Below are 26,904 nucleotides of genomic sequence, written 5' to 3'. Positions count from 1 at the left end.
AATACCATAAAATCATTACATACAATAAAATAAATAAGAAGGTGCCAGTTTCCTACAGAGTTAAAAGCCAGGGAATAAAAATAGGTTTTCAATCTGGACTTAAAGACCTGCACTGATGACGCTTGTCTAATTTGGAGGGGAAGGTTATTCCAGAGCATCGGAGCCGCAATTGAAAAGGCACGGTCTCCTCTGCATTTCAGCCGCGACTTAGGGACCGACAGCAGTAGCTGCTCAGCTGAACGGAGCGAGCGAGGAGGAACATGTGGCTTCAGCAAATCAGATAAATAGACAGGAGCCAGACCATTTAAAGATTTAAAAACCAATAAAAGGACTTTAAAACGAACCCTAAATTCAATGGGAAGCCAATTATTTGATTTACCAAATAATAAATACTATAGTCAGTTCAAAGTTAAGTAAAACACACATAAATAAACTCCCTTAAATCCTCACTGAAGATGAAATCAACTAACATAGTTAGTGAGAGGGAGCCAGAGGAAGTACTGGGTTCAAATTCAGCCTGAGGCCTTTCTGTGTGAAGTTTGTATGTTCTCTGGGTACCCTGGCTTCCTCTCACAGTCCAAAGACATGCAGTGGGATAGAATAATGAGCGATTCTAACCTGACTGTAAGTATGAATATGAGCATGAAAGGCTGTCTGTCTCTACGAGGGAGTTATTACATTGTCGTTACATTACAGACAGAAAGTTAAGAGTAGTTGGATACACAGTATTCAGTGTATGGATACACGGTTGTAGTAAAACTATTTTTACGTGTATGATATTTTGAAAAGAAACACAGCCAAAGTAATCAAATTCAAGCGCTTGTGTATATTTAAACCAGTTATTTCAAATGGGAGAGCTTATTTAATGTTATTTAAATAGTAAGAAAGTATATTTTTATTAATATATTTTGCTTTTATATTTAGTAGTTTTATAAGCAGGTTTCAACATGTTCTCTTTGGCAGTGCTTAAATGGACACAGAAATATTACACTATCTGCCACTAGATGGCAGCATTGTTTCATCAGGAAGAGAGAGCCTTCACAGTGGAGAGAGGAGTGAGCAGTGTAGAACAAATAAAAAGGGCACAACCCTCAAACTGTTGTTTTAGCTTTGATTTTCATTCTCTGACCACAGTGAGGAGAAACGCTGCATGCTAAACAATAAGGGTTACCACAGCAACTCCTGTCCCTCATCAGGAAATGATATCAGTGGAAATAAGGCACGCATGAGACTTTGGGAAGACTGTTTGAGGCCTTTCAGCAACTTTCAAACCACAGAGGTGCTTTGAGTCAACAGTGATTGGCCAGACTCCACAGAACACAACAATCAGTACATCTGCTGCCGTCGAGCCAGCTGAATGTTTGGCTACTGTTGATGTTAGCGTGAGCCTTAAAAGGCCAGACTGTTGCGCTAAGAGGATTGATAACATTGCAGTCCTCTGATAAAACCGAGCCAACAGTTTACATGTACGCTCACGCAGCACAAGCTGCACTAAAAAGAAAACAAAGTCTAGGCTACCTGTAGATATTATTTTATTTGTTTTTAAATGCTTTAAGGTGCTGAACTGGATCACATAGTTCAATTGAATAAGAGTCCAAAAGATATTTTTTATCCTCTTTTCCTTTCTTCTGGAGAAAGAGGGTGTGTGTCGGGATTAACGTTAGCATGCAAGTAAGGTATCTATTTATAGATCACAGACACAAATAATGTTAAATTTGGATATTTGGATTTGGCTCCAAGTGAAATACCTGCTAGTAGGCTGACTTTGTTGATTACTTTGGTCATTCACATTGGCAACAGTGCTCTGTGTAGAGTTTGCATGTGCTCCCTGTGCCTGTATGCGGGTTTTTTTTCCAGAGGCTTCATCCCACAATCCAAAAACGTGCATGTTACGTTGCTCGCTGATTGATTGGTGGTCTAAACATTAGTTTAAATGGTTTTGTGTCTCTACGTAATAGCCCTGTGATGGCCAGCCAGTTTGTCCAGGGTGTATTCTGCCTTTCACCCTCCATCAGCAGGGATAAGCACCAGCGCCCCTGCAACCCTGATTTGATTAAGCTGATTCTTGAGTCAATGGAGGGGAATTTTAAGGTCAGTTTGCTATTTATATTTGAGACTTTCCTTACTAGTTAATTAAGGTGAGAGAAAATTAAGTCTAAGAAAATCTTTATTGAGAGGAAAAACTACACTCACTGGCCACTTTATCAGTTACACCTTGCTTGTACTGGGTTAGACCATTATATGCCTTTAGAGGTGCTTTAATTCTTCATGGCATACATTTAACAAGGTGCAGGAAACATTCCTCAGAGATTTTGGTCCATATTGACATGACAACATTACACAGTTGCTGCAGATGTGATTGTGAATCTCGCATTGCACCACATCCCAAAGGTGCAATATCAGATTTAGACCTGGTTACTGTGGAGGCAATTTGAGCGTCATGAACTCATTTTCATGTTCAAGAAACCAGTTGAAGATGGATGAACATGGTCAAGAGCTCGGTTTGAACTTCAGCGGCTCATCTTGACCATGTCTGCGTGCCCAAATGGACTGAGTTACTGCTGTTATTTCCATTAATGAGCAGGTGAACATGCGTACCTAACAAAGTGGCTGGTCAGTGCATGTAATTACTAAAAAAATAACCCTGCCCAACACAGCTAATACAACTTTTTCATGTTTCCGGTCCATGATTAACACTAATACCAGAGCACTGACAGCTTTAAGGCTCACAGCCAGTTTATGGTTGGTGTCCCCACCACTTGTGTTTCTGCAACTCAAGGCTCTCATCCGTCTGATGGGAATAAGACCTTCAGGCCAGCTGTGTGTCTGGACATGCTCTAATTCAAACTGCTCTTGTTTCCCATCCTGGTCTTTGCTCCGTGACTGAACCTACTGCACTCCAGCTCCAGTTTGTCCCTCTGAGCTGACCCCATTGAAATGTAAAAGAGGCTTTTGTTTCTATTTGCTGTCAAATTACTGCATCTGTAAATGGAAACTGACATCCAAATGAATCACATCAAGTGAAAAGGAAAAGTGGGCAACGGTATCTAAATGTTTATAGACAGAGATAAATGAAAAATCCAATAACAAATCTTACCTTTGCTCCTTTCACACCGCTGCAGTCACATTTTCCACATGATGCACCACAGCCCTGAGGATGAGGAGAAACATAAAAACAAACGACCCGTAACTTAGAGGAAAAATCACTTAGAAATGCATGTTTGTGAAACTGGGTTTAGGTGGATCTTTTCTGGCCACTGGGGGTGGGAAACAAGAAATCTGGCCATTTTAAGATGTCTCAGCTGTGCTCTCCTTTTATTTAAAATATATAAACAGTCACATGTATTCACAAGCTAGTTCCTAGCTCCGCTGTTTGGTTTGTGCCGTAGATTTGATTATGCTGAAATCAACTGCCAGCTGTGTCTCCTAACAGTAAAGGCCTCAAAACCCACAATTTAGCTGAAAGATGCCAAAAGGACTCACAGAATTAAAGACTTGTGCAGATTTGACCATAAATTATCTGCAGTTTTTAAAAAAAAAAATGCGACTTCACTTTTAACTAGTGAAAGAAGTTGGTTGTAGCAGGTTTAAATGTACTGATGATACTCCTGACATTGAAGGAAGGTCGGGTTTCTTTTAAGCCACATCAAGGATTCAACGAGTAGCTTTGTAGAACTATTTGCTGGCAGTGGGACATCAATGCAGCTGGCTTCGGCCCTCCATCCCCCATGCTTCCTCTTCTCGGGGGTCTCCAGAGGCCAGAGCCTGGGAACTGGCCTGCACTGCCTGGCTCTGTCTTTCACTTCTCCTCTCTTCCTTCTTTTCCCATCTTCCAGCTGTTGCTAGACTCACGTGTAAGGCGCTCAGCCAAAAGCCTGTCAGGGCTTTGGACCAGCTCTGGAGACTTGGGCAGACACTCCACAGCTACTCTGCTTCCATGCATTTCTGTCTGTCTCTCGCAGTCACAACAAATAAATAGCTCTATTGCCATTTACAGTACAACTTTGTCAGCCCAACATTAAATACCTGAGTCATGTCTAATCCTCTATTTACTGATATCAAATTCAGCCATTTGTCTGAATCATTTCACTTTAAATCAATAAGTGGCTCAAAGAATGACAGGGAACAACAGCGACTGTTTTCAGCACTATAAGCCCACACCCTTCCACAGTGCACTTGTTCTCCTCTGCCTGCAGTGCATTACATGTGTGGCCTGCAGTTTCCCACTACTTTGCTGTAAAACAACTCCCCCTAAGCCCGTCTCACTTCACCACCTCTGTTTGCTGAAAAGTTTTCTGCAACACCGCAGGAGAACGTAACGAACACCTGCTTTAGATCAGATTAGTGTCATAAGACAAACATGGGAAAAGAATATTGACTCTTAGGGAGATGAACATGTGGGTTTTATTATGGCAAATGTGCTGGCTCGCACGAATAAGAGCTTCTAGTGTTTATATTAATATGATTTAATTTTTTATTTTTGGGGATTTCAACAAGGAAGTTGAGGCATGCTAATGGAGTGGCCGGATACACTTGCAAATTGTCAGCACTGCTGATCACAGCTGTTTGTGGGTATGTGTTGCCTCATTCACCTGCTTCTCTCAGTCTGTCTCAGAATTGCTCTTTGTCTGCTGTTTTTAAGACACAACTACTTTTGGAGTCATCACCAGGAAACCCAAGCTTCAAACCACAACACACAAACCAACACCGCCCTATGATATCCACCGCTGCATCTCCAAACACAGCACTGGGATATGCGGGTAGATAAAAGTGGTGAGTCTTTGCTTTCTCGGGCTTGTTTTCCTTCTACGCCCATTATGCATCATCATTAACCCAAACATCAGATGGGAATGATGGGAGAAAGACCCAACTGAAATCAGGAAAAAAAGAGTGCCTTTTAATGACCTAAACAGAGATAGCACACATGTCTGATTTGTCTGGGCCTTAGAGGGAAGAGGGATCCTTCAAGGACCTTATCATAAATCCTCAGCTATACATCATAATGAGGGTTCTGGTTATCGAGCTGGACCACAAGGTAGAAATCAAAACACAGAACTTGCGCAAAAAATATGAGATGAAATAAACATACAAACTGCAGTGGAATAGTAACAATAATACTTAAAGAACTTTATTCTCTTATATATTTTTATTTACTTAATTCTCTTAATTGTAAATGGCCTGTATTTGTATAGCGCTTTACAGTCCCTAAGGACCCCAAAGCGCTTTACACACTCAGTCATCCACCCATTCACGCACACATTCACACACTGGTGATGGCAGGCTACATTGTAGCCACAGCCACCCTGGGGCGCACTGACAGAGGCAAGGCTGCCGGACACTGGCGCCACCGGGCCCTCTGACCACCACCAGTAGGCAACGGGTGAAGTGTCTTGCCCAAGGACACTACGACCGAGACTGTCGGAGCCGGGGCTCGAACCGACAACCTTCCGATTACAAGATGAACTGACAACTCTTGAGCCACGATCGCCCCATTTTAATTGTATTCTTTTTTAAAGATGAAGCATCACTAACCAAAGGGGGACATCACAGTCACATCACAATATACATTCATCTTTCATATTCAGACATTATAGTGGTACCCAATCTCTGGTGGGGGTCATGGTATCTCCCCCCTGACCTGACATCCTGGCTACCTGTTGCCGTAGCATTTGTGTTGTACTTCATCCATCTCCAGCAGTTGCTTCTTCTGAGCTACTAATTGTTTTGCTGTCAATCTGGATGTTGGGTATCGAACATTCCAACAGTCCCACATCCTCTTCATGTAATCCTTTCCACTGGGGTTAGTTGCATAGTAGCATTCCAGCAGCAGCCTCTCATCCCTCACCCACTTATGCCTTCTTGTTGCAGTAGCCCGCTTCTCATCAGCGTGTCCTGGTTCCTCAACACCTTGGACCTTGTTAATCTGGGGAACATCTGAGCCGGTACGGCTTCAATTATCGCTCTCTCAGTCATACAGTGGGGCAAAAAAGTATTTAGTCAGCCACCGATTGTGCAAGTTCCCCCACCTAAAATGATGACACAGGTCAGTAATTTGCACCAGAGGTACACTTCAACTGTGAGAGACAGAATGTGAAAAAAAAATCCATGAATTCACATGGTAGGATTTGTAAAGAATTTATTCGTAAATCAGGGTGGAAAATAAGTATTTGGTCAATAACAAAAATACAACTCAATACTTTGTAACATAACCTTTGTTGGCAATAACAGAGGTCAAACGTTTACTATAGGTCTTTACCAGGTTTGCACACACAGTAGCTGGTATTTTGGCCCATTCCTCCATGCAGATCTTCTCGAGAGCAGTGATGCTTTGGGGCTGTCGCCGAGCAACACGGACTTTCAACTCCCGCCACAGATTTTCTATGGGGTTGAGGTCTGGAGACTGGCTAGGCCACTCCAGGACTTTCAAATGCTTCTTACGGAGCCACTCCTTTGTTGCCCGGGCGGTGTGTTTTGGATCATTGTCATGTTGGAAGACCCAGCCTCGTTTCATCTTCAAAGTTCTCACTGATGGAAGGAGGTTTTGGCTCAAAATCTCACGATACATGGCCCCATTCATTCTGTCCTTAACACGGATCAGTCGTCCTGTCCCCTTGGCAGAAAAACAGCCCCATAGCATGATGTTTCCACCCCCATGCTTCACAGTAGGTATGGTGTTCTTGGGATGCAACTCAGTATTCTTCTTCCTCCAAACACGACGAGTTGAGTTTATACCAAAAAGTTCTACTTTGGTTTCATCTGACCACATGACATTCTCCCAATCCTCTGCTGTATCATCCATGTGCTCTCTGGCAAACTTCAGACGGGCCTGGACATGCACTGGCTTCAGCAGCGGGACATGTCTGGCACTGCGGGATTTGATTCCCTGCCGTTGTAGTGTGTTACTGATGGTGACCTTTGTTACTTTGGTCCCAGCTCTCTGCAGGTCATTCACCAGGTCCCCCCGTGTGGTTCTGGGATCTTTGCTCACCGTTCTCATGATCATTTTGACCCCACGGGATGAGATCTTGCGTGGAGCCCCAGATCGAGGGAGATTATCAGTGGTCTTGTATGTCTTCCATTTTCTGATGATTGCTCCCACAGTTGATTTTTTTCACACCAAGCTGCTTGCCTATTGTAGATTCACTCTTCCCAGTCTGGTGCAGGTCTACAATACTTTTCCTGGTGTCCTTCGAAAGCTCTTTGGTCTTGGCCATGGCGGAGTTTGGAGTCTGACTGTTTGAGGCTGTGGACAGGTGTCTTTTATACAGATGATGAGTTCAAACAGGTGCCATTCATACAGGTAACGAGTGGGGGACAGAAAAGCTTCTTACAGAAGACGTTACAGGTCTGTGAGAGCCAGAGATTTTCCTTGTTTGAGGTGACCAAATACTTATTTTCCACCCTGATTTACAAATAAATTCTTTACAAATCCTACCATGTGGATTCATGGATTTTTTTTTCACATTCTGTCTCTCACAGTTGAAGTGTACCTCTGGTGCAAATTACTGACCTGTGTCATCATTTTAAGTGGGGGAACTTGCACAATCGGTGGCTGACTAAATACTTTTTTGCCCCACTGTATATATTTGTCGATATTTGTAATTTTGAGTGACCAAAAACTCACCAAATAAACACTGAAGATTGTGTTACTCTGCAGAGAGAGCACGATCTTTTGCAGAAGGTGAGTGAGGTGTTAATGTTCACTGTCAAAATGCAGCGTTGGACAAGAAACGTCTGAGATTCTTTGCAGCAGACAGCCTCACGTGTCTCTGGACTCGTGTTTATGTCGTTGCTAAGCCTGGATGCCAGGTGTGAATGTGTCCAGACTGTGAAAAATCAATATGATGTACCCTGGCAGATTGTGTATGTTTACTGGGCAAAGCACAAACTGGAGCCTTCTCATAACTCCATCAATATGACAAATTGTTTGTAATTGTTTACTGAAGTTGGAGCAAGCAAAGAAACACAGATTTTTAATATCTTTAAGAAGGATGGAGTGGATCCAAGTAAAAGATTTCTTCCGTGGTACACTTAGTCACGTTCACAAGCCTAGGTATCCACGGTGTTACGTGTCATAGGTTCGAGGGAACACATTGTGCCAACCCTCTTCCCAGAAGGCCTAACTTTTTGACAGCACTTGCTCGATATGTCTGACATCATTACATACGCAAGCGAGAGACACTGAGACAAACCTGTGAGAGAGGAAGTGATGAGTAATGTTTGCTTTAGAGATTAAAAGCCTCTGTGAGGATGTCGCTCCGGAGATCCTGACAATAACACAAACTCTCTCAATGTAAACCAGAGAGCAGCCAAAAAAAGAACAGCAAATGTAGCAAAGCACAAATTGTTAAAAGATAGACTCCAAGCATCAGACTTTTACATTTCTTACCACCACCAGGTTCTTTTTCACCAGGGGCTTTCAGTATTTGCCTCTGTCTCCATTATCAGAATTTTTTTTTACATGTTGGCATAAAAGATTTGAACATCAGACCCGTAAGCTATCATTTGACACACTCCATTTCTTAGGTTCTCTTAGGCTTCTGATTTTATCTCACAAATGTCCTCAGGAGACAGCTTAAAGAGATTTTTTTTTTTACATGTGCTGATTGCGTGATACAATCTGAAATTGCACATTCAAACAGCAAACTTTGATCTCTGGCTGTTATTTTATTTTGCTGCTAGTGTTTTGTGTAGATTTGTGCTGCACTGATGTTGAAATCTTTACTGAATCGCTCAGTAAAATAATCTGCCATCAGAGAAAAGAATTTCATAACTTTTCCACAACCAATCAGTGCAGCACGCTGTCTTAACCATGCTGCATTGAAATGCATTCCTGAACGCACATTTTTCATAAAACACTCCCATACAGACTCCATACAAACGTCTTCACTCAGCATTAAACAAAGGATAAACAATGAGGGAAAGAAGCTATAGTTTTAAGGTTTGGTTTGCACAGTTAGAGTCGTCCAGCTTTCCTCTGTGGCTTTGCGATTCAGAACCTCAGCTCCTCTTTCCAAAGTGGGCATATCCACATCCAGCTTCCAAACACAACAAGTGCACCTCATGTGTATAAGTTTTAACCAATGTTTGCACAAATCTTGTGAGCTGAACTTTTTTAGTGTTTTTGAAGGGAGCAGTACTGGCTATTACCTCATGAGGGCAGAAAAATTCCCATCGCTGCAGTGCTCCACACTGACTATACATTTACAACAGCTGTAACAGTTTCACTGCACGCCTCGCTCCATGTTAAGGGGAGCTGAAGATCACAGAAACATCTGGTCAGTGTCATCTGCAGATCTTCTTTTTAAAACGACGTGACATTCCCAGCACATTCCTTTCATAACATCCCACCCCCAGGATATTCTGGTGGGGGGTGAATGCTGCAGTGTGTAGGCAGTTTTGGTGCCCCCCTCCCACACACACACACACACACACACTTTCTTTTTTTTTTTTAAATAACGCAAACAATTAATTCTAACAAAGCCCCAACAGTAGGATAAACTTAATAGCTATCATACAGCATCAAAATACACAAACAGCTTACACACATCTGTCCTTTTGACCACGAGTTAAGGTTTTTAACCAAAGTCATGCACAAATGCCCTGGGAGCTCACATCAAGACATCAACTATGTGGTGAAAGTCTGCAGCTTGTTTTTTCGTTTGTTTTTTCGTTTTTTCAGAACAAAAAACACAAGAAAAACACAAGTTCAGCAGCGTGACAGGAGTTATTCCCCCTTGGTTATCTCCCCGGCTACGGGGGGAGCAGAGAGGAGCCTTCCTTCCACATTGATATGGATTTCACTGAGGGGCAAAGCTGATAACTCGGCAGGACAATTTGCTGTTCCTCACATAAACTTTATCCAATGTGGTTGTCGCACTATTCCTGTCATCAGTTGCACATATAGTCCTTCACTTGAGTCGCATTTGGCATGCTGTGATAAACAAAAACCCTAAAATCTCTGCGATCTAGGGTGCCACTATCTCCCCTGAGTCAGTTGTTTTGCGGCTGGAAACGGAAACTGCTGCACTTCTCAGCTATTTCAACCTAAACACCAGATTCAGCATGTGAGGTGAGTCATGCTGTTGCATCACTTTGCTTTGTATTTATATTCTCAACTGTGTTTTGGGCGTTTTATTCAACTGTTTGGGTTTTGGCTCCGCTAATTACTCGTAATCGCATCCGAGATGATCTGGCTTTGTGTCACACCCGTAAATATTATGCAACATAGTGAAGATGTTAACATATCGAGCAACCTTCACATAAACAGCTGAGAATTTTCTTTCGTGAAGTAACTAAAATAAAGTTTTGCAAGATCCCCCCCCCCCCCCCCCCCTTCGGTGTGCTGAAGTGCGTCCACAGGCATTCCTCATTATGAGCCATCAAACAGGATCCTCCTCTGTTTCGGTCAATTTAGCAAAGTGGCATCAATGTTTAACCTGTGTAACCCAATAAAGAGATGCTCATGACACTAAACCACAGATCATTGCTTCCATATGGAGACAATTAGGATAGATTTACTCCATAAATGTTAGAAGGAGCCCACTTGGCAGCAGGGCTCGTTAGGCAGTGCTAAATGAGACAGTTATGGAGCACAGAGCGTTACAGTCAGCACAACACTCTGGGCACAGCTGATTTTGATGTCTAGATAACCGCACAAAATTAGCATCTCTGTGGTGCCAACTCGTCTTTCTCGTGGTTTTACTTAATTGTGTAGGTGCCCTTGTCCACAAAGGTGCTCGTCCTCTCAGCATTCCTCACGCTGAAAAATGAGGGAGAGAAATATAAAGCCAAAAAAAACCTGAAATATTAAAAGAGATGAGCGGAGGAGGATTGATAAGCTTTTTCAGCATGTGCTCGGTTTGAAGCGTGCTCCTCTAACATTCCTGGCCTTCTCTGGTACTGAGTCAAGGATGGGAGAATAGAAGTGGAGGAGGGGAAATTTCTATCTTACTGCCATACTTGGAAGACGAGGCTCCTGGTGCAACCCGCTCTGTAAACAAGCGTGTCTGTGTGAGAGACAGCAATACGTGCACCAACTGAAAGAGCTTTTTTTTTTCTAATTCAATATCAAAAATCATGTTTAATTCATAAAATGTTTGGAAACACTTTTAAAATTTGTATTTTTTTATTTATTTATTTTTGCTTTAAAGCAAATTGTGAAAGACATTTAGCCACAGTAATAACATTCAGCTACAAATAAAGTATACCCAGGCTAAAGCAAAAGAAAGTTAGCTTAGCTTTGTGAGCCAGTTTAGGAAGGGGAAACATCTGGCTCAGTCAAAAAAGAAATCAATAAACAAACCTTCGTTCCAATTACCTTCCCTTATTCAATTCAGGGTTGTAGGGGACTGTCACCTAACCCAGCTGTCATACAGTGAAAGGCAGGCTCCACCCTGACTGGTCTCTCACTGGACTATCATGATGACTTTGCACTCTGAGGGGAGTATTCAGAAAAACAGACACAAGGAGAACATGCAAAGTCCAACAGTGAGGCATCTGCATCAGCCCAGGAACATTCTTTCTGTGAGGCCACAGCTGCTGTACCACCATGCCATGCCAACCTAATAATGTATTTATTTGATGAATTTGAAGGGAAAAAAAACCTTGACAAAACAGTCCAAATCTACTTTTCCTCTTGTTTTGTATTGTTACGTTATCAGATGAGCTTAATTTATGACTACATCTTAAATAAGAGTCATACTTGGAGATATGTTATATGTACGTTCTGCAATAAAACAAAGGTTTCTGTTTCCTGTATTTAAAGACTCCCGCGGCGCTTATTAGCCGATACCAGCCTGATGTAAAGCATGTCCTGTTCTGGCCACAGGGAGCAGGTATTCATCTGTACCAGAGAACCAGCTCAAGGCTTCTGTAACTGAAAGCAGATGCATCTGCAGAGACTAGTTCACACACATACACACACATGAACTCAATCATGCCCGCACAAAAAGCCAAATGAATTAGCCTGTTCGAAACATACACACATGCAATGGATGTAAACAAAATGAGAAACAGACGCAGGAAAATCTGTGAAATCGGAAACCTTGGCAAACATGATATCACATGCCTGAGCTTGCTGGGAAGAGCTGAACGAAAATGCATGAAAATGACTTAACACTCAAGTCTCTGCTAAAAGGCACACAGGCAAACACAAATGTATAAACAAACATTAACCTGCACACCAGTCAGTTGTTACCCTGCTGATGCATGAGCATGTGTGGCCAAGGTTAGTTTGGGAGCAAAGATGTGTATGTTTTATAGTAAAGCATCTCTGTCCCAGAGTATCACTTTAACTCCAGCATCCTAACAAAGACACACCTCATGCTATGGAGCCTCAGAAATTGAACATGTAAGCACACATAAAACATGCATTATTAACACTGTGCAGTCCATTTGACCGGTCCAGCACCAGCCATATGGAGGCCATCCAGGAACTGTCACACGCAAAATTAACTCAGCTAATGGGAAAATTGCTTTATACAATTTGTCAGGCTTTGCTGAGTCCCAAAATGTTGTGTGTGTGTGTGTGTGTGTGTGTGTGTGTGTGTGTGTGTGTGTGTGTGTGTGTGTGTGTGTGTGTGTGTGTGTGTGTGTGTGTGTACATGTGGATTTGAGTTGTACAAGTTTGTGTTGATCACTCCCTGCACATGTTGAGAAATCACAAAGTCCTTTTTGATAGTTTTATGAATTAGACTAAAGCCAAAAACAGCCACGAGGTCTACTACTTCATTTAAACAATGTCATAAATCACTGCAGTGCTTTACTTATCATTTCCAACTCAGACTCAGCGGGTCACCTTTCACTCAACTTCAGATCTTAATGCTTCCAACACATCCTATCCCATATTCCTGCCATAGATTACAAAGAGTTGATGACCTCTTTTAATCAGCTAGTCGACAGGCCTTCCATCTTGACCTGTCACATGACCCAGACAGCAACACCCAAATGACCTGTAACCTCTGCTCAGGCCATTAGTGGGGGATTTAGAAGCCCAAACAAGACTTCCATACAAAGGTCATCTTGATAAATCAGCTCTTCCTCAGTGTTAGAGTATGCGAATGGAGATGTGAATGTGGATCAAATGTTACCTTGTTAGCAAATTAAGTCAGATTCCTACTAATCTCCTTCAGAGGGGACTTTCCTGCTCTAACTACCGAACAAACACACATACACACTCCACGTCTGCCCACAAGCGGGCTCTTTGTTGAGCAAAGAGGACACTTTTAACACTCAAATGCAAAAGATTATGTGGCATGCTCATAAAAAAAATGTAGCCTGAGAAATCAGAACTCTGGCAAGCTAACTGTGAGATCTTGTTGCAGTTTTCTCATCTCTGCCTGTGAGAAATGTGTTTATGGCTGCTATGCAGAGCTCTGTTCACGTGCCCACACATCACTTGTCTTGGCAGTTATTGTTCCACGCACAAGTTAACAAAATAAATTCCTCTACAATCCCACAGGAATGAATATGGTCACAAACATCAAATCAAAAGCTGCACTTCTTTTCTTGCTTCCTCCTAAATCAGTTTGACGTGTCTGTGCCCTGGAAGTGAAATATGACAATCTACAGAAACAGAGTTTAAACATTGTGTCCAGCAAATCTGCTTTTGATGCAATCAGAGGAAGAAACTGGTCATAAGGCGGTGATGAAGGGGTGGCAACAATGACTTTTTTTAAGGCGTTTGTATTCTTTGAAAAGGGGCCAATTCTGTTCATGCTCACTTCAACTCTGCCTGCCTCCTCTGTGAATGTGCAGCGCTGGACACCGGATATAGGCTTTGGGAAGCCATTCTTTCTCAAAGGAGGAAGGCCTCTTCCTTGCCTTTTATGCTCACAAAGACAAGAAGGGGTTGGGTCAGCATTACTTGTCTCTCAAGAGTGCTCTGGTATCTGGGAATAACGTCAGGACGTGAGGACAAGCAATGACCCCTGTGACTTAAGTTTCACTGGTTTCGTTCTCAGCCTGGAACATTCTCACACAAATTAGCACGCGTAAAGAACAATGAAAGAAATCATCACAGCCTATTAGCTTTTAAAGTCTTCTTTGTGAAGATCTACCTTATAGGCACAGCAGTTCTATGAGCTAACATTAGCTACAGAGGTGATATTGAGCTTGCTTGCTTTTTGTTGTTTTTTTAAAGTGGATGCTTTTTCAGACTTCCTGAAGGTCAAGTTGTTCTTTGGTCATCGGCTCTTTTTCACGCATTTTCCGTCCTGTCCTTGTACCCTATCATCTTCTCAAAATTGATCTTGTCAAGACTGACACAAAAAGATTTTGATCCATCATGTGATACCACCTGGATGACAATGATCCCAAACACACTGCCAATGCAGTAAAAACGCAATGATACACTGTCAGTCATGGATTGGGCTCCCCAGAGCCCGGACCCTGACATTATTGAAGCAGTGTGGGATCGTTTGGGAACAGAATGTAACAAAAGGTGTCCAACATCCAAAGAACAGCTCTGAATGTCCTTCAAAAAGTCTGGAAATCTATTCATGAAGACTATTTAAAGAAAGACTTAAATAAATGAAAAGAAAGCTTGCCTAAGTGAGTTAGACTTTGTTGAGGAAATAAGGTGGTCATACCAAATATTGACTTTAGAGCTCATTACTCATGTACAAACTCTGTCTGCTTGTAGTTCCATGCATGGTTGTCAATTTCAGTAAATCACTCCACCTACTTCCCTTTCCAAGTGAAATATAAAGAAATGAGAACAGTATATTAGACTGTAAAACTGCATATTAGAATGAAAATATCTTTTCGATTTAAGAGCTTATGCTTACTGGTGGAGTAACCATTACTGAAGCATAAAAATATTTTGGTAATTACCAATACTGTTAATTTAGAGCAGCTGTGGCATAAACCTTACATCAGATGATGGTCTAATACATTTATTAAGCATTGAAATATTAGGCCAAAATATTAGGCTTGAATAGTATCAGCATGCCAAATACTGTAGAGTGCAAATCAACCATATGTTGGAATTATGGGGAAGTTTTCTCCCTTGTAAGAAGTGCCTATTAATAATAATAATAATATTCGGAAAACCTGAATGGAGCATGTACAGCTCTAAGGTCTGTTTCACACAGGCATTTCTATTTGTGCAGTACGTGAAGCTGCACAACTTGAATGTAAGAAGAAGAGGAAATTCCAAGGACAAGAGAAAGAAAGCCTTTATTATTGTACTTCACAAACTAATGAAGGCCTAATTGAGCCCTTCAGGCCCATTATCATACCACACTATTCATCTGATAGCCAGCTAATTGAGAGAGTTTCTCTCTATTGTTCTCCTACATCCGTGCCAATCCTTATCTTCCATAACGTCATTACATCCCTACTGTTTGAACATATGGTGAGATTACAGCTTACAGATTACACCCCTCTGAGGCTTTAAAGATGCAGAACCCCGGCGACAGATCTGACCTCATATCTGTTAAAAATGCCTTAAACTGCCCCTACGCATTGAAAGACTGGCATGTCTCATCTTCTCCTGTGAACCATATCATGAGACCTCCTTAGCTTGTTTGCTACTCAATTTTATCTGATTAAGGCCTTTTCTGGAAAACTTCAGGAGGATGACCTCTTGTTGTCCAGCAATATGTCAGAGCTCAAGCATAGCATCTGCAGCCACATAAAAGGGCAACACGGGATAACTCATCCGTTCTTCCAGGAAAGGGGTTCAAGGCTCTAAGTATGGATACGGGAGAACTTCGGTTCCTCTGCAGCTGGATCTGCAATTTCTGTCAATCCCCTTTATTGTCATAACTTATAATGAGACAAATATGAGCCATGTGCCTCTCTCATCTGCACCGAGAAGCTGGGCTAGATTGCCATCACTCAGTAAATCAGTTACCCCACCAACCATACAAGCTGTTGTTTTCAAGTTCTCGCAAACTCTTATTTGCAGCTCTCAGCAGAGGCCTCTGCTGGGGATTTTCATTGGGCATGGCATCAAAACACTTAACCACAGCAACATGATGCAGTATCAAAGGATGCCTACGTACTGACAAGAGGTGTTTTAGGTATGCTTGCCAGTTTACAAAATAATAAAATTTTAAAAAAAAATTTTTAAATTATATGAAACTAACAAAAAGACGTTTTAAAACATAATAATAAATTCAACTTAAAATCAATTTAAAAAGTTTTTAATAAAAATAAATTAAGACTATATATTTTTAATGTTTCCAGTGTTGCTTATCTTTCATATTAAGGAGATATTTAACACCCATCATGTTCAAGCAGTATAAAGCAGTATTAAATCTGAATATTGAACAACTAATAAAGAAATTTCAGGTGAAGTTGTAAAAGATGAAAGGGGGGAAAACAGCTCTTTGAGTTAACTGTGACAGGCAATTTGTAAAAGGATTTATTGATTGATACTTAAGCACCAAGAGAAGCCCTAAATCCCTTATATCCCTCTGGAGAGGGAAAGTTAGGTTATCAGAGAGTAAACGGCAATCTGTACCACGATCCTAACCAGCTGTTGCATGTCTAAGCCCATTTCTATGATTGGACTGCTTATGTTTTGGCAGGTTTTACCACAAGGGGCTTGGTGGTAACTGATTTAACAATGAAACTCAAGATTGGATGGATAAAGAAAATAACACGTTGTCCCAAATCCAGGAGCAACTAGTGTAGAAAACACTACCTATCAAAATCAAAACTAAAATATTTTGCCAAAACCGTATCTGTTATCTGCAACTTTTTACCTCTGCTAAGATTAAAGAGGCTCAGGAACACTCAGTTCTGCACACTGGTATAAAACAAACTGTTCATGTGAGTCAGGTCTGATGGGATCTTTATTTGATTTGGAGGGATTTTTTATAAGAACAAACATATCCTTTCAGAAATTGGAGTCTTGTTCAGTGAGGTAACGCAAGAAGGTTTTGTTATAAATATATCTGCTGCACACGATGATCATTAAAAACATACACAGCAGATAAGCTGATAGATGTGTATTTATACTAAAAATAAGCACGTGATTAATTTCAAGTGTAACCTCTAACATCATAGCAAGAAGGTCCTGGTTTGAACCCCAGTCAGCGCCTTCCTCTGTGGGACCTGCACGTCCCTCCCGTGCCAGTGTGGCTCTTCTTTGGGTGATCTAGCTTCCTCCCATATATATATATATATATATATATATATATATATATATATATATATATATATATATATATATATATATATTCCTCCCATAGATATATATGTTAGCTTAACTGGTGATTCTAAATAATTAACCAAATACACTACGTGTCAGCAGCAGCACCAGTTCCTAGCAAGAGAGCTAATGTAGCATGGAGGCTAAGAGCAAAGCAGCAGTAGCTAAGAGGGCTTTTATTTTCTTTAAGTTTAGCTACACCAAAGTCACAAACTCTGAACAGCTGGGTTGACAAAACTCAAAAGACTTAGAACACAGCCATGCTTTTTCTTGTCCGCTCTCACTGTCATAATGATCAGTGTCATAACTGAACTTATGCTAACATAAAAAGTTAAAAAAGGCACACTCAGAACGAGAGGAAGTACACAGTAGCCTGGTAATTGAAAAACTGAGTTTAATATTATTATTATTATTATTATTATTATATATTATCAACTTACTAAACAATACCAATTCAATTAACTTATATTAGTGGATGCATTTATTTACTATGACGTAAAGCTCAGAAATTAATGTTAAGTTGAGCTTGAGGATCTCCACTCCAATAATTGACAGACTGATTCCCACTCTCTTTCTGACAATAGGTGATTACAGTTTATTGATTTAACAGTGGTATTAGATCAGTACTCAACACTGCCCGTTACTTGAAACAAAACATATCTTTATCAGTAAAACAATACGAAAGTATAGCATGGCTCTAAGGCTTTTCCAACAGTTGCTCTGCAGTAGAGTTAAAAAAAACTCAAAAAAGAGAGTGTGGAGAGGCACTAAAACTACAGAAGTATTTAATTCTAGAAGCAATTCAGCAACCAAAGCAGACCAACACTGTCATGGCTGTGTGCAGGCAGGCAAGAAGAGAGGAGCCAAAATGCAGGACTCGCGGAGGCAGAAGTAACTCAAAATACTCAGCTTTATTGCTGGGAAGAAACTGAACAAAAAACTAACTAAACTGGGAATATGGAACAAACTAAACAGGTAGGCAGGCTGGCAAACAGAACACACAGCAAAAGTGAGGGTACGATGCGACAACAAGCAGGGGACGACGCAGACACTAAATACAAGAGGTGAACAGAGCTAAGACGAAACAGCTGGGAGACACGGCTGACGAGACAGGGAGAGCACAAAGCTCAACACACTGACATAAGGCACAGACCTACAAAGTAAAACAGGAAGTACACGACAGACACGGAGATCCAGACAAGACACAGAACTTAACATGCGCAGTATCATGAGCAGACATAATAACATCATGGGCAGACAGAGGGAACACAGAAAAGAGAGACCAGTGCAGACACAGAACAGAAACCTAACAAATGGCAAATCTTAATGGAAAATACAATCAGAATAAACAAGATCATAAAAAAGAAACGCAAAACACTGAGTCATCAGACTCAGGACCACGACAAACAGGTACTGCCTCAAAGTCTTCACCACGGTCTGTTGGGTCTGCATATCTTTACTGGGCAGTATTTGTTCATGCTCAGCAATGACTTGAGTCTTGCATCTGTTCTTTGTACTCTAAAGTGAGATACAAATACCTCATTTCCACCTAAGCAGTAGTACTGTTAATGGTGCAAAACCAGCTTTGCAATGGTGCCTTTAAAGACCACACTTTTACTGCAGAACATTATATAGGTTTACATGGAGGAAGCTTGGGGGATTTCCATTGGAAAAAAATCATGGCAGACAGAATCTGTAGACTGCATCTAATGACTGTTGGACTTTGTCTAGAAAGCCCCACAATAGCCACTGCCACCAGTTGTTCCAGCTTTGGGAGCTGCAGCTGAATCAGTACCAGCTTTTAGGCACCAGCATGAGTCATTTTTGTGGAAATTAGAGAAATAAATTCTAGATTAGGCACCAGCACCATGCCAGTGGAAAAGAGCGATAAGACAGAAGCCTTTGGAGCCAAAAAATGAACAGCTGAAGGATGGGATACAACACTTGTTCAGGCTAGGAAAAAAAACATAAATCTAATGATCTCATCATCATTGTCCAATACTGGACAATTTGGCAGCAGTAGGTGAAAGTTCAGGTCGAGGGATATCAAGTGAGACTAAACTGTTTGCTACGGGGTATCATCACTGGCTCCGAGACACATTCTTCCACTTCTGGGGCTCGTAGCCTTGTTACCTCCTCCCCTTAACCTCAATCGCTCACCACCTCGCACCTCCCTGTTAGACAGATATATCCATTACACTCTGCCCAAACCACAGATGACATTTATGACTCAGCAATTTCACACTTATATGGCTAATTGCACTTTCACCATAGCAGGAATCCTAAGGGAAGTGACCAGTCTCAAGCAAAACATACATAGTGATCCTTAAGTAGTTAAAGTGCAGAAAGTATTAGCATGGGACAAAAAAAAAAAACACACCAAAAGAAATGTTTTATGTGCCAAAAGTCAACTCCAGCTGTGACAAATCTTAAAGAATGGCCTCCTTGATGATGCTTGGACCACAGGGAATTGAAAAGGGCTTCTCCATGCTTAGCCAACTTCTTAAATCCCCAACTCACATGGCACAGGGAACACACACACACACATAAAATGGGGCACCATTTGCTACAGTACTTGACTAAGAAGGTCAGGGGAGAATTTTCTTTGCTACGCAGTGACGCCTGTCAAAATAAGAAGACACCAACATGACTGCAAATCTTCCAAATGTAGGCATTTTTACAACGCTAATGCCAGGGGTCAGACAGGTTGTACCTTCCCAGGGCACAATGCTTGGCTGGTGGTCAGTCAGTGGCAGAGTCAGCTGTCATGTCTGTGGGAAAGGAGGTTGTTCCACTGCCTAGACAAAACTACATGCAGCCTTCTTGGCACTTTGGGCAGCAGCAGTCCCAATTTGAGTCTTGATATGGATTCTTAGCTTTCAAAGTGGAGAAAGTTCCTCAGCAGCAGCTGTAAATGTTGCTTCTGTCTTTCATCTCGGATCCAAGTTGATCCTTGCTGGGATTCACCCCATCCTGGCACATCATAGCCAAGCTGGGAGGTGGAACCCATGACTTTCCCACCACTTACCGTGTTTCCGAAAACCTTCCATCTAACATCCCACACACCATCTCTCACTCCAGGAATCTGCTTCTCTTCCTCCCTCTTCTTCCTAATTCTCTTCTAGGAATTACCGATGACTCATTCTGACCAGATTAAATGACCGCCAAGGGAGAGAAACTCTTGCGTTGCTAAACAATTGAGAAACTTACTCAAAGCAGATGATGCATTACAAAAATAAAGAAGTAAAGGTCTGCATAGAGCCGAGTATCAGCTCGTTGCTCAATCCACACAAGAGGAATGATCATAGCAGCTTCTCTAAAGTCATCGTGACCCACTCTCAGTTCAGACTGTCTTAATTTCATATCTTAATTTGTGGAGACAAAAAAAGAGAACTGCTACATACACAAAAACGCATCAACAAAGGCACCATTAACAGCAATTTCTATACATTTTAAAATGTTTGCTGACATATTTAAACCTTCCTATAGACTAGGGTCTGTGCAGATCGTATCTCACAGGGCTTTTTCTTCTATAATTCCAATTTTTTTATGACTTTATCCATCAGTTTGTTCCTAATGATGTCACACCATTTTATATTTCTGCCTTGATTGGGACTTTTTAAAAATGCAAATAGTTTCGAGACCCAGGGGATCCCAGTTAAAAGTACCCAGTGCCACCTCCTGATCATTATTGTCATGGGTATCACACAGCATTAGAGGAGGGGAGGGGTACTCTGTCAGTCATTTAAAGAGTGAAGCCTCCATTGCGGTATTTGCCATCCAGATGGAGAACTTACCAGACTGGAAACTATTGGAAAGTCACTGGCTCTACCTGAGACAGCTGGGGTGCACCCTGGTCATGCCGCATATGAAAAGGAGAGCTAATACTTCTATACTGCAAACCCTTGAATACCCTCCTCGGAGTGAGGAAAACTCCACCTGCTGATATGACTGCCCAATGTGCTTGTAAAAGTTGTTACCTTTGGTCCTGAAACACAGGGTAGCAACTGTTTGCTCCTCCTGTCACATGCCAGCATGCCCCAAGCATAGCATGTGGGAAACAGTTTGCTTTAACAGCTTGTGATGTGTTTTTAACTTTAGCTGTTTTTACTTGTTTCCTGTTTGTATACAGCCTATTGTGAAAGATTCTTTAGGCACAGCCAAGTGGCACACGGTTTCCACTTTGGTGGCCTAAAGATTACATCTCTGCTCTTTGGAGATAGATGTGAGACCATGGTCTTCAACAGGAACAGGGTGGAGTGCTCATTCTGGGTCAGAGGCAAGTTGCTGTCCCAAGTGAAGGAGTTTAAATATCTCAGGCTCTTGTTCACCAATGAGGAGGGGGGAGCCAGACATTGACAGACAGGTCAGTGCAGCAAGAATTGGGATGCTGTACTGCTGTGTTGTGATGAAGAAAAAGCTGGGCATGAGGGCGAAGCTGTCAATTTATGGGTCAATCTCCTTTCCTACCCTCACCTATGGCCACAACCTGTGGGTAGGGACTAAAAGAATAAGATGCAATACAAATGGAAAAATGAGTCATCTGAGGTCATCCTCAGAGATAGGGTGAGGAGCTCTGTCAATCAGGAGGGACTCAGAACAGAGTCAGGCGGGATCCCGGGAGGATGCACCAGAGCAGATCGAAACAGTGGAGCGCATGGTTTATCCACTGCTGGATAGTGACATGCTGGAAAGATTATGTCTGCGGATTGGTTGGTTGTATTTTGAATTCGGTTATTTTATATTGGGGTCAGAGTGACCCAGATTAGTTTCATCATAGAAATACAACTGAAATGTTTATTTGAAACTATTGAAAATAGAGATATTTGAATGAAAACATGGTAAATAATCTTTAAAGCAATAGTGTGGATTGTACTTTGGATAAAAGCTCTAAGTTTTTAAGACTTAAAGAAAAGTTAAAACTTTCTGCTGCACAAAATATGAAAATGAATTATACTTTGAGAATTATTATTTTTCTATTATATTTGCCTCTTGCAGTAAACTATTCTTTGGGGATCTCGAGAGACCCCAGTTGGTAGTCCCTGTATGTTAAATATGTCGGTAGGATGCAGGTCAACTCGTCATTGGCTTTATTGTTCTGGATAACAGATCAGGAAATCCTCTTCCTGTTCACTCTGCAGCTTTTGATGGATAAATGTCCTGAAATTATAACAAACTTCCTGTTGCCGACCTCTCATGGGCGATGGGAAAATATTCAAATGATTAAATCCACAGTGTTGACCTGCTTCGATTTCACTGGTTCAGCCAGATATCCACCTCCTCAGCCTCTGTCCAGATGTTCTGTTTCAGCCTGTGGTTCGTGCTTCCAAATCCAAGCTTGCAGTGGATAAAACGTGTACTCCGCTGTTTTGTTTAACTTGATATATTGGCTTGCAATGTAATACACTTTTATCCCACGTAGCTCCCTGAATCAAAGGTCACTCTGAGTGAAGGGCTGAAGATTAACGTGATTAATAAAGTGAATAATGATTGTTTTAGCAATAAAACATCTGGAGAAAGGAACATCAAAACCAAAGTGCTTTGTTTTTTGTCAGAGCAACCAAGATAATGGTCAATATGAAACTTAGAGTAGGCGTTTCTGAACTGAAAAAGTACGTCTTGAAGACATCAAAGCAGATAACATCTTCACCATAATATCTGGAAGGTTTTATTAGCTGGCATTTGTAATTTGCAATATACTTAACCGTGTCTATGAGACATGATGATGGCTTACTGTTACAATCCATCACAACTAAAATTAGAGTCCAGCCAATTTATCAGTGGAGCGATTAACTATTAGCTGATCTGTTATTGGCGTCATTTGTAACAGCAGATAAAAGTAAAGAAGAGATGGGAGAAGCACGCTTCGACCTTGCTCACAAGTACTGATGTTGTGCAGTTTGTTCACCAGTTTGTACACCTCTGATAGACTGTTCACATGCGGGCAGAACTGGACAGTAAATAAATAAATAACTAAACATAACAAGCATCAGAGAAATCTGTTTGTTTGGGGATTTTTTTTGTCTGTCTGAAGTTACAATAAATTATTATTTAATATATTGGAATATCAGATTTGTAAATCGCCATATACTGGAATCAGACTTAAAAATCCTATATCTGTCAGTTATGACTAAAAGTTATGTGAATAATTTTATACATTGTTTCATTTCTATATGAATTGGCTTCCTTTGCACTTTTCACACTGTACTGCTTCTCATCTTGGCCAGGACATCCCTGTAAAAGAGATTTTCTAATAATAAAGATTTAAAAAAGGACCCCCAAGTTGACCAAATGATAAATTTAAGCTACTTTGCATTGTCCAGCCTCTTCCTCCTCATCTTTAAACGTAATAAAAGTCCACCTTGTTTCCTCACTCGGCTGCAAGTGTAATCGATATTTCTGCTGGAAACTCCAGCTGTACTTAAAAATAAAGCCTCAAAAGAAGCCAAAAACTGCAGTAGTTCAACAAAATTACAAGAAACCACAGCACACTTTAAAATACAAAAAAAACAAATTCTTAGAGGAGACTTATAGAAATGTACAGTGTTGTTATGGCCTGTTAAACTCACTAATTATCTACTTTGAACTGATATTTTTATTAAAAGTTGCTCATGTAAAGGTTCTTACTGATTTCTTGAGTCTGCCTTGTTTGTAAAGCCATACAAAAAAGCTCAACGTTCACCATTGTGAGGAAAACACCAACTGCAATGTGCCAGATCATCATTGCTGCCAATTCACACTGTGCAGTGTTTTAATCAATGTAATTCTAAAATACAGCGTCCCATTAACATCCATGCACCAACCATGTAAACAATGTATAAATATATTTACTGTAAAAAACAACAACAAAAAGATTCTACATAGAGCACAAAAATGACATCACCTGCATAAGATTTGGACTCGGTATCATTTTAAGTAAAGGAATCAGTTTTATGAAGCCCAAACTAAAAAAAATCATTATCATAATAATAATGTAATCATCATCATCATACAGTGGCCAACTTTCATTTTGATGTCAAAAATGAATTTATATGACAGAATATCTGAGGTAGATTATACACATCGGAGGGATATGTAGGCTATTGTCTTTAAAAAGTTGCACACTTTCATTCATGGAATCATTCAGCTCTTATAGTCATTACTTGTATCCCATAATACATTCTCTTGTAATGAGTGCCTCACTCAAAGTATAACAAGGAACCCGGACAATCTGATGCCTATGAAAGAACAGTTAGTCTCTGGTTGTTGACCACAAGACCATTACAATGTGTCTTAAATGGATTATGTAAATGTACCATAATCTTTTCGGAGTGCATACGCAACACACGCCCTGAGAGACAGTTTTCTCAACTCTTCAGATGGAGTTGGCTCCACCCTTTCCCTCCTCCTCAGACATAGAGGATGTTGGAACTCAACTCCAAAATGTTCACAGCAGAGCGTGAGCTCTCCCGAAAAGTATATTTCTGATAAAAAATTTAAAAAAAAATCAACGCGTACAAATATCTGACAAGAAAGAACTAAATAAATGTTTGTAACATGGATAAACAGAATAAATGGACTGTATTACAAATCAGTCCAGATTGGAGATATGAGTGTGTTGGTCTCCGAACACCGCAGGGACGCATGGTCTTTATGAATAAAGTCTGGTCTTTATCCTTAATCAGACAGAAACGATACAGAATCTGTGCATTCACCAAAAATAATGTTGGAGACTTTCCCTCCACTCACCTCAGCTTCTGTCAGATCCACACACAAGTAGAGAGCCGCCAGCATTAAGAGCGAGCCGGACGGTAACAGCATCGTGGCTGTGCGCCGTTGGAAGCTTTGCGCGCAAAAGTTGTGCAGAGTGCCAACAAAAACAGCCTTCTTCCTCCAGGTAATTCAAAGTTTATCAGCAGCACACGGACAGCACGTTTTGCTGCATCTTTGTCCGAAGCGTTATGAGGATCTGATCAGTGTAACTTGGTCTTGTTTGTGATGCACCACACCCCCCACCCAAAACGACCACCCTCGCTCATGCAAAGGGTTTCCACCTTGCTTTTACAAACACTCCGACTCTTTTCGGTAAGCAGAGGGACTAGTCGGCACACATTTGTGCTTTTGCAAGAATATTTGAGGAGGTTTTCGTGGAACATAAAGCTGATCTTAAACTTTTCAAACGGGGAACCTGGGCATCTCGTGATACCCAACTTTTTTCCTTCGTCTAACCATCGCACAGAGACCGGAGTGACCGTAAGTAGTGCATTTTACGAAACTGGAACTGAGTGTGAAAGTGCTAAAAATGAATGAATATTGACACAGAAAGTCTCATATGTATGCACTCGTGATTAACCAGAGTTATTAACGTCGTGCGTCTCCGCTGTGCCTCAGGTCGGACAGTCATGCTGTAAAGCGTGTTCACGTGAAACTGTGTGGGACTTGAGTTTGCGGTCCGCGTGAGTGGGGACCATGCAAGAACAACACGGGAGAGGACAGAAAAACCTGAGGTAAGCACAGCGTGAAGGCAGCACATGATTACCACATGATTCATTGATCAGGATTTTTACGCGTTTTTTATTTTTTATTAATTTTTAAATTATTATTGTGAACAGGCTGCTGCTTCTGTGCCTCGTCGTTGCCATCCTCTCCTCAGAAGTGCACGCAGTAAGTTTAAATTTAACGCGATCTTTTCATTTCTGATTATGAGAGTTCACTTGACATGTGCAATCTGTAGAATTAAAGCATAAGCGTCATGCTGATTGCGTCTCTCGACTTGGAAGTTGCTGTCTGAAGCAGCAGAAACGCGCAGACCTCGGTGTGTGAACAATGGGCGTGTCAGCACCAGAGGGTTTCTCCGGTAGGAGGGATCTTGGCAAAGAGCATTTTCAGTGGGATTACTGGTGTCGCAATTTTAAAAGTTTAAATTGGGACAGCCACATTTTTGGCTCTTGCAAAACAAATAAACAGGAATAGGATTAAAATATGGGCATATGGTATGCTTTTCTTGACCCCGGATTGAGAAGTGGGGCCATGACCTCTGCAAGCAGGATGATGCTGAGTATGAGCTTTATGGGTTTAAATGTGTCACTTTGTGTCCATTTCTTTTTAATTAATCAAGAATACACCATCACCACCACCACTGCAGCCCATAACAGATTCATTACTTTAATGATAAATGCTATACAGCACATTTTAATCATAGTGGATCTACATGTTATACATTAAAAGGCTTAAACTATGAAAAATTAAAAAGCCAGAGCTTTTTCACAAGGCTATTACTACTACTACTACTATTCCAAGTGTCTGAATCTGCTATGGCCCAATAAGATCATGCACACAGAGGGGCATGAAAACTCCCAAACCTGCAGTCAGTGTACAGTCAGCTCTACTACCAGATTATTCCTCAGGTAAATAGTGACTGTAAAGGGATCCCTTCCTAATGCTGCTCTGCTATTACGAAATCTGGGGTAAAAGCCACAAACCTCAGCCTCTGCTTTGAGTTGTCTAAAACAAATATAAAGTTTCATCAGGTTTAACTATAAGCAGAGCAACTTCCTAAGAGCTGTCATTTTATCTTAAGCCTATGAAACTCAGTGGTGCAGGAAGCACTTTTTAAAATTATGCTTGTGGTTCTGTGGTAAAGTTTTAAACACTGCTTCATAATTTCTGCGTGTGTGAGGTCTTGACGTTGGACATGACATGAATGTCAGCATCTGCACTTTTATTCTTTGGTCAGTGGGGCCCCATTCTGTGGATCCTCC

At 41.2% G+C, this 26,904-nt stretch overlaps 2 protein-coding genes across 2 annotated transcripts in view; one reads left to right on the top strand and one right to left on the bottom strand.

The window, feature by feature from the left end:
* The window catches only part of col4a1 (collagen, type IV, alpha 1), a 50,277-nt gene extending 25,166 nt beyond the window's left edge, over positions 1 to 25,111 (bottom strand). Inside the window, exons 1-2 of the mRNA XM_085384719.1 lie at positions 24,893 to 25,111; positions 3,098 to 3,151 (exon numbers count right to left, since the gene is read on the bottom strand). Coding sequence (XP_085240845.1) covers positions 3,098 to 3,151; positions 24,893 to 24,964 — 126 coding nt within the window. The 5' untranslated portion in view covers positions 24,965 to 25,111. The remainder of the gene's footprint in view (positions 1 to 3,097; positions 3,152 to 24,892) is intronic.
* Positions 25,112 to 25,212: 101 nt separating this feature from the next.
* col4a2 (collagen, type IV, alpha 2) overlaps positions 25,213 to 26,904 on the top strand; it is a 62,631-nt gene continuing 60,939 nt past the window's right edge. Inside the window, exons 1-3 of the mRNA XM_085384718.1 lie at positions 25,213 to 25,396; positions 25,535 to 25,650; positions 25,756 to 25,807. Coding sequence (XP_085240844.1) covers positions 25,613 to 25,650; positions 25,756 to 25,807 — 90 coding nt within the window. The 5' untranslated portion in view covers positions 25,213 to 25,396; positions 25,535 to 25,612. The remainder of the gene's footprint in view (positions 25,397 to 25,534; positions 25,651 to 25,755; positions 25,808 to 26,904) is intronic.

Source organism: Rhamphochromis longiceps, linkage group LG16 (genome assembly GCF_057381845.1).
Source record: "Rhamphochromis longiceps isolate RC_006_pf linkage group LG16, R_longiceps_female_GT1.1, whole genome shotgun sequence".
Taxonomy (NCBI): Eukaryota; Metazoa; Chordata; class Actinopteri; order Cichliformes; family Cichlidae; genus Rhamphochromis; species Rhamphochromis longiceps.
Note: the sequence above shows the minus strand (reverse complement) of the source record. Positions and strands in the feature narration are given on the sequence as shown.